The sequence below is a fragment of the Meleagris gallopavo genome, chromosome 5 (genome assembly GCF_000146605.3).
Source record: "Meleagris gallopavo isolate NT-WF06-2002-E0010 breed Aviagen turkey brand Nicholas breeding stock chromosome 5, Turkey_5.1, whole genome shotgun sequence".
Taxonomy (NCBI): domain Eukaryota; kingdom Metazoa; phylum Chordata; class Aves; order Galliformes; family Phasianidae; genus Meleagris; species Meleagris gallopavo.
In genome coordinates this window covers 57,694,555-57,707,922 of record NC_015015.2, presented here as the reverse complement: position 1 = coordinate 57,707,922, position 13,368 = coordinate 57,694,555, and the positions used below count along the sequence as shown (strand labels likewise).

The following is a 13,368-nucleotide window of genomic DNA, read 5'->3' as shown; positions in this document are numbered from 1 at the left end:
TGATTCTCATGGGAATCATAGAATCCCAGAATGGCCTGGGTTGCAAAGGAGCACAGTGCTCACCCAGTTCCAACCCCCTGCTGTGTGCAGGTCGCCAACCAGCAGCCCAGGCTGCCCAGAGCCACATCCAGCCTGGCCTTGAATGCCTGCAGGGATGGGGCATCCACAGCCTCCTTGGGCAACCTGTTCCAGTGCACTGAATTTTCTCATTTTAGGACATTTATATTCTCGTGAAGGCAGCTCGGGTTGGAGGATGAACTGAACCCAGTATTTCTGAGAGTCAGAACTGGGAGACAGAGAATCTCACCCCATCTCAGAAAGAATATGGGATGGTGTGTGGAATGGGTGCATTGATCCTCAGGCAGACTGTTTAAGCAGTGCATCCCAAGAAGGAAAACTGAGAAACAAGAACCACTTTTTAAAAAATTTTCTTTTGAGTGTGATGGGGGAAAGGAAGGATGTGTAATCCAAGTGCTGAAAAAGATATATTTATCTGTATTTGTATCTGACCTTGAATGCAATGTGTGTCTGCCTTGACAACATGTCTCAGAGAGCTAAGTTATTCTGTTCCCAAGAGATAGGGAAGCACAGTTCTGAGTATTAGTGATAGTTTCACATGGTGCTGTTAGAAGCAAACCCAATTTTTCAGGTTCCCTTTTGAATGCATTGCTAAATATCCAGAAAGGTAGTGTTGGATGTTCATTTGCAGTTCCTTAGTGCATGCATGCATAGGTTTTAGTTTATTTCGATGTGTCCTTCAACACTGATATTTTTGAAGAGTACAGGAGTGAAAGTTAGAATTTATTCTTTCCATGTGAGAATAGTTAATGCAAAATCAAGAAAATCTACCACTTCCTGTATTTCCTTCCCAATGGAGAGGCTGGCCTTGATTCCAGAAAGCATTTGGGGATTGCTGCTCCTCACACTGCTGTTCTTCCAATGGTTGCAAGCAGTTGAGCCACAGACTTCTCTCCTTCTTCCTGTGCATGCTTAGAATCTTGGGCTTGACGTTCTCCGAAGGCATCGTGCTTCCAGTCCTGCTCTGTCAGCTTCCCCAGAAACGTACTGAGAGAAGGATTCCACACAACTCACGTGGAATAAACCTCTGCTGTTAAAGACCTGCTGAGTGGATGCATAAAAAGTCTACAGTGGTCGTGGATTCATGGGTAGAGGAGTTAGCAGCCATCCAGAAGGAAGCCTTTGCCCCTGGACTGCTCACCTCTCAGCACATCACAGCCTGTTGCATTGGCTCCACGTCTGAAAGAAGTTTTGCTAGGAATTTCCTTTCTTCTCTGATTCTAAACTGAGATCTCTGGATATGGGCTTCTCTCTTCACCTGCAGTGATTTAGGAAAATTCACTTTGCTTGTTCATTGGGTTCTCGCTGTATTACTTCTTGCTCTGCCCAGTCGTCAACCCAAGCTGACACATCTAAGCCAGGCTGGCTTCCCTCCTTGTTCTTTGCCTCTGTAAAACAGCAGTGTAGTTCTACTTTTTGTGGATCAGCTGTTAACTATGGCAGAAAGGGGTAACCCTTTTCTAATCTCCTTGTTTCTCAGAGACTAAATTTAGTTTTCCTCAGGCTATTTTGGGTCTATCTGCCTTGGAAAAGAAAGAAAAAATGCTTCAGGTGAAAGGTCACACGACATTTAATTAATTTGTGCTGGAAGAAAGTTAAAATACGAAACCACGATGGCTCATGCTTTCTCAAATTTTTTTTGACTACAAAAAATTAAAGTAGCTTCAGGTAGAGGACAGACTAGAGCTGAGCTTGTTATGGAAGAAATAACATAAAACCCTTGTGAGCGTTTTCCATGGTTTCACAGCCTTTTTTGCAAGACCCGTGATGTGGTTAAACAACATTTTCTTTTCGTAGGGCTATTGCTGTTAGTTGTCAGCTCTCCAAATGCTGAATGTTGCTGGATGAGACCTAAGCAGCAGATTTTCAAGCACAGGTGATATCCGTGTTGCTGGGAATACAGCAACTGTGATGCTGCTTTGTACACAGGAACGGGGATGGGAGATTCTGACTTGCAGTTGTTACGTGCCTGCTGTGCTTAACCCCAGCAGTCAGGCAGTGTGTCATGAGGTTGGTTCCTGAGTTCAATCAGTTCCAAATCTGGAAAGCACAATCACTGCACAAAAAACACTAGAGCTCTTAGGAGCTTTTGAAAGAGCAAAATTCTGTTCTGTGCCAGAAATTACTCATTCAGAGGCTTTCTCATTGAACCACATTTTTCAGCTCCTGGACGTTTCTGAAAGAATAGCAGAAGCAATAGAACCTTCTCATAATGGAGCCTTGAAAGCCTCTGTGTTACCCTAATGCCCCATAGCCCTGGTCGAAAGCAGGGATCCCGCTGTATGGCTGCAAGGGAGAGAAGGTAGGAGTGCACTTTCCTAGCAGAAGTGCCTCAGTCAGCAGTATTGTGGGGGTGCATCTCCCTTCCCTCCTCATTTTTTGCTTTCAGTTAAGGATATGCTTTAGAAGCCTACCAGCCCAAAAGGAGGGGGCAGGAGGATGATGTGCAGTGTCCTCGGGGGTAGTCTCCAAACTGCTCTTTGTTCTGGTCAGATTAATCCTAAATGTAAAAGCTTTCCAAGGTAAGAAGTAGTATGGATTTAGGTATAATAGAGCACTAGATATAAATGTGTGTGTGTGAATTACCCTTCTCTCTGTTTGAAGAAGCTTTTGTTTTCCCCTTACCCATCTAAATTCAATGTTGTTCCTTTTTGCTGCAGCTATTCATAGTCTAAAGTTGAGTCGCAACCATGTGGACTGGCACAGTGTGGATGAAGTGTATCTGTACAGTGATGCAACAACATCTAAAATTGCAAGAACTGTTACACAAAAGTTGGGGTTTTCCAAAGGTAATATTTCTCAGAGTTTGTAAAAAAAATATTGCAAATATCTGTATCTGAAGTTTTAATATGTGACTGGCCCCTTTTTGCTGGTGGGGTTTTGCAGGGGGGTGTAATAGGTTCCTTAGGTTGCGTAATTGTAACTAGACATAGAGTATTTTTATTTGTTCCTTATTTTGTTCCCTATTACTTTGTTCCTTATTGCTTTGGAAGCAGCAGTTTTCATGTCCTTGCTGCATAATGCTACTACTACAGTGGCAGTGTCTAACAGCCACAGTGTAGGAATTACAGCTGCCTTTGCAACCTTAGCTTTCTCTCTGTGTACTTACATACTGTGATGCTCTCCTTAAATACACGGTTGTGCCTCTCCCCCTCCTGCCAGCTTTTGCTTTTTTCAGTTCATTGAACAGACCTAGGAACTGAGAGGAGGGGTGAAGCAGGCAGATCTAAATGGAAAGCATTTTCTGTAGGAATCCAGGCTCATTTAAGCTCAAAATTACCCATTTTATAACCAGTGAAGCAGAGACAGTTATGAGAGAGGATGTTCCTCCTCAAATAAAGGCAGATTGTTGTCCATCTGGAATACTGGGACATGTCCTCCCTGCCATGCTGCTCCTGTGCATTACTGGGCAACTACAGAAACAAGAAAAGGCACAAGTTGTTTTTGTTTTCTTCCTTGGTTTCTGAAGAGGCAAGGTAACAAGTCTGGCTTTAATCTGATGCCTCTGTTCTATAATTACTGCCCTCTTAACCCACAGGGCTCTTGGGTGGATACTTAATTAATGTTTGCCAAGAATTAATATAATTTAAGTCTCTCGTTGCCCAAGTTTCCAGAGGAGATGAAGTATTCTGTATCCACAGTGTGATTTTGGACAGCATGAAATAGATAATTTAGACATTCTGTCCTAAACATTTTGGGAGGAGAAATAGCAAATAGAAGCTCCATTGATAAACCTGTCACGTATAAGAACTGCTCTCACTATTTTTGTTGTCTTTTCCTCCTCCTCTGAAACAAAATGAGTTGCTTCTTGCTATTTTTTCCCCATGAGGAATGATGCTGCCTTGCTCTGTGTGGCATCCGAAAGGCTTTGCTGGATGCATGCTGTTCTGGTGTTGCACAGCTTGCTCTCATAGGAGGCTGTTGCCTTCTGTATGGCTCTGTCACTAGAGGGGGATGAAGCCACGCTGTGCCCGTGGGTTTCAGCAGCCACCTGCAAGGCAACGAGAGGATACCCATACCTGCAGAATTGATTTTTGCTTTGCCCACTGAACTGGAGAATGCCTGGGGAGACATGGGGTTTAATTGGCTGGAAAAACATGTACAGTTTGTCACTTTGGAGGAGAAATCTAAAGTTTTTCAGGCAGCTCCTCTAGTGCCATCAGAGATTGAATGACAGTGAGTACCTGTTTCATGGCGAGATCGTTTCAGTGATCACCTGCTGGGGAAGTAAGGTGGAGACGTAAGGAATTTTAATGGCTGAGGTAGGTAGAAGAAGAGCATTATGTTATAAAAGTTAATGGCCAATCACACAACTGTTCTCTAAAAAAGTTGTTTTTCAAACCAGCTCTGAAATTGGTTCTCTTTACATTGGAAATGGCCTTCTACTACATTGACTGATAGAATTAACGTCGCCTCGTTGCTCAGATCTCTCAGGAGTTGAAAACTGCAGATTGTTAAAATACATACTAATCCTTTCTGTGTAATTGTATTTTCAGAATACTTCTTAATGTATTGGTCTCAGACAAATTAAGCTTCTGTCAACGTGTAAGACCATTGCATTTCATAAAATGTAACTGATCTAGGATCATGTTTTTTCTACAGCTTCAAGTAGTGGGACAAGGCTACATAGAGGCTATGTAGAAGAAGCTACCTTAGAAGACAAGCCACCACAAACTAGTCACATTGTGTTTGTTGTGCATGGTATTGGGCAGAAAATGGACCAAGGAAGGATCATCAAAAATACAGCTATGTGAGTCCTTCATTATGTTTGCAGTAGCAACTCTAACCTGAATAAAATGCTGACATTGTAAATGACAGCAGCTCCTTCAGTTTAAGCTGTATCTCTTCCTATTTCCTTCTCCTCCTCTACCCCCGAGTCATTACTCTTTATATTGTGGGTGCATTACTTTCTATAGTAGCTCAACTGTATGAGCCTAAGGGAAAGCAGCTGCAATCAGGAAGAGCAAGGATGTATTTTGTTTTCATGACCAACACTTCTAGGGAACCGTTCAGTGAATTTCTAGCACCGGTGCTCAGTGACTTCGCCAAGTGAGGGAAGATTTTCATCAAGGGGAATCTCCATTGCTCCTGCAGGCTGTCAGAGTAGTGAGCAAGTGAAATGTGTGCTGGTAAGAGTGAAAGTGAGGAGCTAGAATGAATGCTGGCATTTGTAACGGTGCCGAGTTACTTAATATGGTGGGAAGCTGTTGCTGAGAATCTGCTCGTTGAGTTCATGGAAACTTGATGAAAAGCAAAACATAATTAAATGCTTATGGGGTCTTTTCATTAAAAGTCTTTTGTGAAGCTTGGTTTGCAAGTGGGTTTTGATTTGACATCCGAGCTAACTCAGGAGGCCACTTACAGTGCTGGTGAATAGGAGGGCAAAGTCCTGAGTTACTGAGAATGCTGTCCCTGAAAATAGTTCTGTTGAATATTAGGAGTTGTAAACTCCTGATGACAGAACTGAGGAGACAAGCTGATGTTAAGGAATGCTTGATTAGCTGAAAGAAGAGGCTAAAATGTGTGAACTGCAGATCTGTGTTGTGCAGATGGTTTAATACCTGCGTCCCAATCAGTTCCACATTCCATCAAAGTCAACAGCAGTAGCAGTGTGCCCGCTGCCTCCAGAGAAAGTGTGGAGATGTGGAGTAGATTTCATGGTAAGACTTTTGTGACATCCCTTTAACTCCAGAGCAGCACTGTAGGTCTGAGGTGTGCCATCGTGTCGGCAGGCTCTTGAGTTCCTGCAGCTCATTGTTCTGCTCTGTTGTCCTCGGCTGTGGTAGAGCAGGCCTCTCGATTTCACTGCTGTCATCTGTCATCTCAAAGCAACAAGCTGCTGTTTCCTGCTCTCCTCATTCTGGCACTTCACTGCTCTTATTTGTGGTGTTTTAGGAGCAAGCAGGCAAAAACACTGAGAGAGAAATCCACAGCCCTTGATAAAAACCTGAAGCTGGTCACCAAAATACATGTAAAACCTTTTATTTTTTTAGGAGCCAATTGCACTGGTAATGCAAAGGTCCTAAATATGAGTTGCTGGTTTAACAGCCACCAGCAATCGTTAAGTCATTAAGATGCTTTACTTTTTCCTCCTACTCTGTTCTTCATTGAAAATGCATATGGGATTTGTGTGTGTGGATTAATTTCAGCTCAGGACAGAGTGCACAGGTGTCCATTCCACAAGAAGTCTCACTACAGATGGCAGCAATTGTATGAAATCATAGAATCCTAGAACTGCCTGGGTTGCAAAGGCCCACAGTGCTCATCCAGTTCCAACCCCTGCTGTGTGCAGGTCACCAACCAGCAGCCCAGGCTGCCCAGAGCCACATCCAGCCTGGCCTGGAGTTTTTGTGCTTCAGCTGATTTCACTCTGGTCTCAGATTCCCTCAAGAAATATCAGACAATCAGATGGTATTGCATCATGCTGTAAAATGCTGGTTATTGGCATAAATTGGGTAGTCTGTACAAAACCTACAAAGGAAAGCATCGTGTTAGATGGAAATTATATATTTTTTTAAGAACTTATAGTGGGGAAGATCCCATATGTTCTAGGAAGGGATTTTAGAAGAAATGTCTTCCAGGCCAATGCAATGGCAGTTCTCACAAGCCATACTAACACTTCCTGTTAGCACTTTCATCTGTGATATGACCGTGTATTATTTGTTCTCCTTTTTTTTAAACATTCTTTTGCACCAGGGACACAAAAAGTCAAACGCTGCCTTCTGAGAATGGATAAGGATAGGGAGATGTATTTTTTGACCTTTCAGACTTGTAAGTATGATCTAAGGAGAAAATATTTCAGTATTATTTCCTTTAAAATGGACACGGTTTTGTAGGAAACCTGTAGTTGCAGCCATGCTAACTGTATAATGTAAGTCATTGCCATCATTGTCACCATTCCTCCTTTCTTCCCTCACCCGTATCTGGGTACTACCAGCAGCTGCAACACATTAGCAGCCCTCGGAGCTCATTGTTGTCCTGGGCCACGTGCAGCTTTGATAGGCTTGTATGTCAGTTGGGATATTGATGTTCCTGTGGGGGAATTTGGGATACAGACTGGGAGAGAACAGAGGCAAGGCAGGTTAGAGGGAACGTGTAGGTCAACCACCAGGCCTATAAGGAGATGGACTCTCATGGTGTCTTTTCTCCTAGGCCTTTAGGAAGTACTTAGGGTGCTATTTCAGTGTCACACTACATAGTTTATTACACATTGGGATGCTGCTTCAGGCACGAGTAGGTGGTGTCCATGTCTTTGATATGCAAGTAAGTGTAGTGCCTGCTGTAAGCTGTTATCCCAATATTCAGGTAGGTAGAAAGAAGCAGCACACTCCATGATGCCTTTCATTGGTTTGGTATGTTGCTTGTGGGGTCTCCAGAAGGAGATCTCCCTTCTCCCAAACCTCTCTTCTGCATTATATCTTTGCCACATACCCATATTATGGCATCTTTCAGATTCAATCTACCCTGCTATAAAACCTTTGTATTTTTTTCAGCCTGTATGAGAGCAGCACTTCTATTCATAGCACAAAACCATAGCCCCACTTGAGCAAGTGGCCTTAAAAGAAAAAGAAAACTAAGTGCAAAAATGCAGCTTGTAACTCGGACGTGGAATTCTCTGCTTGTAACCCAGTGGGCTGAGAGGCACAACCAGAGCTCATTTGATATGCTGTCCTCGGATTACTGCCTCAAGAAGAAACTGGTGCACCTCCTGATGTAGCTGCATCATTAGGCAGATATTGTTCATCACAGAGCTGAAAACAGAACTCTGTTTCCAGGGTAATTTAAAATTGTATGCGCTAATTTCATTAAGAAATGGAGTTCAGTCTGCTCATTAATGTGGTTCGATGCTAGGGTTGCAGGGTGTCCTGTAAGTAGGCAAATGGAAAAGATGCATTCTATCAATGTTTGAGTGGATATGTCTCTGGGAGATGTGACATGATTTTGTTTCTGCATGGTGCAGTTAAACATATTTATTGTCTAAATGTAGCACGGCAGCTGGTACAACAAGCTGCTCCTGTCAGTGCCAATATTAACAGCAAGACTCGTCTGAGAAGAGACAGTACCTCCTCCAGGCTGGAACAATGATTCAGCTGACCTACTGTGAGCAGAATAATGAGCTGTGAGTTGTTCCAGCAGAAAAGGAAATAGTTTTTTTTTTAATGGAAGAAGATATTGTATTCTGAATTTCTATGTAACATAAACCAAGATAGGATGGCTTAGTGTACTTTGCTGGCGTTTTTATTTCCCATCAGGTGCATTATTCTGGTGTTGCATGACTCCTGGTATGAAGCAATGCTAACATTAGAAAATAGGAATAATTTGAAGCAATCCTGTTGTCTTACTGCAGATTGATCCTACCATTTTCTAAATTCCTGTGCTTAAAAATTGAATGGAGTAACTGCTCTGCATATTTCCACAACAGCTGTGATGTTATGAAGCTTCTCGATTCCTCTTTCTCCAGGCCTGGTGTCTGTCTGCCTCTCTCTGAATCTCTTGTTTTGATTCAGATTCCTATTTGCCTTTGCTGCTGCTCACAGCACAAAAATTGCTGTCTGTGCAATCGCATCATCTTGGTACTGCATAGTCACCAATTATGTTTTTATTGCATGTCCCATTAGTAAGCTTTTTAATTGTGGATTGTCATTATAGTAATTACTTCAGAATAGCTATTTTCATAAATTTCCAATGATATGCAAGCCCCTGCAGAACACAGAGCCTCTCAGAGGCCTTCCAGTGCCTTTAAACGTTTGCTGCTTGGATTTTAAATCAAGATTTCCTATTTGCTTCTTTTTGTAAGCTTTTCAGGTATTTGGTTGTTCTGTTTATTTTCCATTTAAAAGCTTACACTGCACTGCGTGCACGTTACATGTTTATTTTCCATTCTTTGGTGCTGGTAATAATTGCACGTTCTTCTGAAATTAAGTATGCAAATAATAATGGTGGTTGTACCGGTCTCAACTCGAGCTTTCTTTGGAAGGCAGATGAGAAGTTCAGCCCAAGAGGTAAAGGGTGATGGTTAGGGTATTAGTACTCTTGTAGGAGCTTGTTCTGTGTACCTTAGTTATCTAACACATGACTGCATGTTGGACCAAAGCTACAATAGTCATTACATGCATCTCTACAACATCTGTCCTTCTTCCTTCTTCTCCCCAGTCCTCTCCTCTGCCCAGAATTGCACTTTCACTACTGCTGACTCTGTGCTCCTGTTGTAATCCAGATCACTGCAGTTATCAAGAGCTAGAGGCCCGTGAGAATAAGGGAGAGAGCAGTGAGGAGGCAGGGCAGAGCAGCAGGAGCAGGGAATGTCTCATCTGCTTTGCTGCCAAAACCAGCATCTCACCAAAGCGCAGCCTTGCTGCTGTTTGTAAGCTGTGCCAGGTAGGAGGCACTTGTTTGGAGTACCTGAACTGAACCTCTGCAGCCTTCTCTCGGGGATCCAGTTGTCATAACCTAGAATTTTGGGTTCTTTTGATCATGCAGAGCCCCATTAATCTTGAAAAGGATGAAGTATGAATCACGATTATGTTCACTTTGATTGTTTCCTAAAATTTTCATCTTTCTTCTGAAGTAAAATGAGTCTCCATATGTCCTAGAGCAGCACTCTGAATATCTTAAGGCCTGAGAGCAGATGAATCCCTGAAGAACAGTGACAGAGGACAACACGTGTCTTACAGGTGCTCTTTGAAGTCTGCCTTGAAGAAAACTGCATTTCTGAAATGCAGCTGAGCTTTTGAACATGGTGTCCGTTTCATTTCCCCTGGCTTTAGCAGAACTCAGTATTTATTGCTCATGCCCACTGCTCTCACTTGACTTAGCAAACACGGCTTAAGCCAGCCCCGTGTTTTCCCAATAGCTTGTGGTATTCTCAAGGAGGCTGGGAGTGCTGAGCTCAATTTACGGAGCTCCAGAGTGATGAAACCAATGCAGGAATGCTTTTGAAGCACGTTGTTTCTCCTGTGAAGAAAGGTTGAGGGAACTGGGCTTGTTTAGCTTGGAGAAGAGAAGGCTGAGGGGAGACCTCATTGTGGCCTTCCAGTGCTTGAAGGGAGCGGGTAAACAGGAGGGGGAACGGCTGTTTGTGAGGGTGGGTGGTGATAGGACAAGGGGGATGGTTTTAAAGTGAGACAGGGGAGGTTTGGGTTGGATATGAGGAGGAAGTTTTTCAGCCAGAGGGTGGTGAGGCACTGGAACAGGTTGCCCAAGGAGGCTGTGGATGCCCCATCCCTGCAGGCATTCAAGGCCAGGCTGGATGTGGCTCTGGGCAGCCTGGGCTGCTGGTTGGCGACCTGCACACAGCAGGGGGTTGGGACTGGGTGAGCACTGTGGGCCTTTGCAACCCAGGCCGTTCAGGATTCCGTGATTTAGGACAGAGAGCAGTAGGGTGAGTGGCTGGGAACAGGACGACTTTCAACAGCTTTCCTTCCTCTCCTTGTGCTCTCAATGCATGCATTCATTTGTAAAGTGGGACTAATACACCTGTTATAAAGTGGGAATACACCTATTTGGGAGTTGGAACAGGATGCTCCTTCAGGTCCATTCCAACCTAAGAAATTCTGTGATTCTATGACACCACTCATAAAGTGGGAATAATAACACCATGTTGATTGCTGAACATGTGGCACACTTAATAAAAAATAAAAAATCAACTTCTCCTATTCATTCCACAATTTTCATTTCTTCACAAAAGCAGGAACGAACTCCAGTAAAGAGGTGGGGGAAAAAATAAATAAATCAGATAGCATTGCAGCTTTCTTGAAAACTTCATCAACTAAAACACCTTTACTTTCAGAACATTACACTCTACCCTGGATGAACAAGAAATGCAGAGATTCACTCAGAGCAGCTCTCTATTCTTTCTGTTGTTAGCCCAGAAACAAAACAAACTAAAGACTTGTTTGGGTCACGCACCTGTACATAGAATCACAGAACAGCCTGGATTGCAAAGGCCCACAGTGCTCACCCATTTCCAACCCCCTGCTGTGTGCAGGTCACCAACCAGCAGCCCAGGCTGCCCAGAGCCACATCCAGCCTGGCCTTGAATGCCTGCAGGGATGGGGCATCCACAGCCTCCTTGGGCAACCTGTTCCAGTGCCTCACCACCCTCTGGCTGAAAAACTTCCTCCTCATATCCAACCAAAACCTCCCCTGTCTCAGTTAAATCAGGAGCTCAGAGGCAGAAGCTGATGTAATGCCTCCTAAATCCGAGACCATTCCTCGTGCTTGGCTGTGGATTGGCTGAAGAGCATCTATAAAGATGGCTTGGGAACAAACAGAGTAGAATGTTCTACTCTTCAGTTTTGCTGTGTTACCAACTATCAAGGTGATTTTATAAAATCTGTGTAATAGATTAATCTTACTGTAGCTGGTTTCTTTTGTACAAGTTGTGTATGCTTCACAGAAGTAAAATGAGTAGCGTAATGAATTAAAAAAAAAAAAGTAATAATCGTAAATATGTTAATACATCTTTGGAATATGCTTTCTTATGCAAGGATATCTACCTATGTAAATATAGTGGTGTTATTTCATTGCTTTAATCAGAGAGAGGCAGCCAAGTGTGTTTTATTTATGGTGAGTCTCAAAAGTATTTATTTTCAGGCCATTACTTCTTTGCTTGCAACGCAGCAATATGTCACAGTGCTTTCCAAGGCATACATTGCATCTGTGCTCAAGTGCATTTTCGCCTTGAAAAATCATAAATTCTAGTTGTTACAGTGTGCTGGGCTATATAGATTTAAGCAATTGTTGTTCTGGGGTCAATATTTCAGCTTCCGTTTGTATTGGAAAGGGGAATAACTCTGCCTGTTTAGATGAGAATTTATCACTTCGGTTAGTGTTAATTTCACATGTGGCTGGAGAGCCTTGCCAGCTAATAAAATAGCTAAAAACATTATTTTTCTTTAAGCCAGAAGGCATTTAATTAAGGAAAAAAAAAAAAACAACTTAATAGCAAAGCAGAGTGCATTGATGTAGCAGGTGTTTTGTGTATGAGCATAGCCACACTGCTTAGCAATTACATCGCAGCTTTGATCAACGTTTGTAATAGAAAACTGTTGATGAAAACCAGTGGGAGATGCCACATAGTGCCATTCGCTGCGAATGAGATGTGCTGCTCTGGGATCTGGCCTTCTGATGTGTTTTCATGCCTTTGTGACTCTTGGTTGGTATCAGCAGATCAGTGTGACGTTGCTGCTGTAACATAGTGGGGGATCTTTCTGGTTGCTTTTGGCCAGTGACAGAGCTGGATTATCTCTAAGAGAGTTCAGTTTTAGGCAAAAAACAATATATTTTTTTGTAACTAGGTAGTTTGTGATCTGCAAAACGTCATCGTGTGTTTTGTAGCATTAACCAGCTGTTTAAGGTTAAGTGGCAGTGTGGGATAGCGAGCAGAGGAGCACACTTGGACGTGCACTGAGAAATGCATTTGCTGCACACTTGGTCAGTGAAGTGGCAGTTAACAAAATCTGTTGAAACAAAGCTTCCGTGTACTTTGCTGGAGTGTGTTTTGCAAGGCTCGAGGAGGATGCATTGATTTTCCAACGTGCCCAGGTGTATCTGAGCATTCGGCCTTTTCAGCAGAAGCCTGGAGCTGTTGCCAAAGGGTGGAATGCTTCTGGGCAGCCACAGGTGATGTGGGGGCAACCCCCAGATGTGGGTAAAAGTTGGAATTGTGCTGTGCGTTTAGCAAAGTGTTGTAACTTGGTTTCCTGGCAGGGAGTTCCAGTTTACCTCCTCCTTGTCTTTGGTGTGCAAAATGTATTCAAAAAGTATATGCAGGAAAAGGTTTGTCAGCCTTAACTGAAGCAGATCCTCTTGCCTTTCCCCCAACACAAATGGGAAGGACGCTGTGCTGTATGTAAACCTTTGCCATCTTGTTGGACTACAGACTAGGAGTTTGAAAGTGCAATCAAACCAGGCTTTAAAAATAGAGATGTTGATTAGCTGCATTTTTTGGCTGCTTGGTCACGCCATTGGTAACTATTTTGAAACACTGTGTGTCAAAGGATGTTCCTTCCCTTCCCTTCCCTTCCCTTTTCCCTTCCTTTCCTTTCCCTTCCCCCCTCAGAAAAGCATCAGTAATGGAAAATATTTTGACAGCCTGCTTCCATTAATATTTGGGTGCATCATGGAACTACTTAGTACCATATGAGCTGCAGTAGGAGCTGAAGTTCAGCTCTGCGTTTGTTCCTCTGGACCCATCTGCCTTCAGCCTTCCTGCACAGCATAAATCCTGTTAGGGAGCTGGGTCTGCGCAGGGCAGCAGCTACACTGGGAAATTAAGAATGAATTTTG

At 43.2% G+C, this 13,368-nt stretch overlaps 1 protein-coding gene across 1 annotated transcript in view; it reads left to right on the top strand.

Moving 5' to 3' along the window:
• Positions 1 to 13,368, top strand: part of DDHD1 (DDHD domain containing 1) — a gene marked incomplete at its 5' end in the record, with an annotated part of 63,115 nt that overhangs the window by 25,617 nt on the left and 24,130 nt on the right. The window contains 2 exons of the mRNA XM_010712189.1: positions 2,739 to 2,867; positions 4,681 to 4,828. Coding sequence (XP_010710491.1) covers positions 2,739 to 2,867; positions 4,681 to 4,828 — 277 coding nt within the window. The remainder of the gene's footprint in view (positions 1 to 2,738; positions 2,868 to 4,680; positions 4,829 to 13,368) is intronic.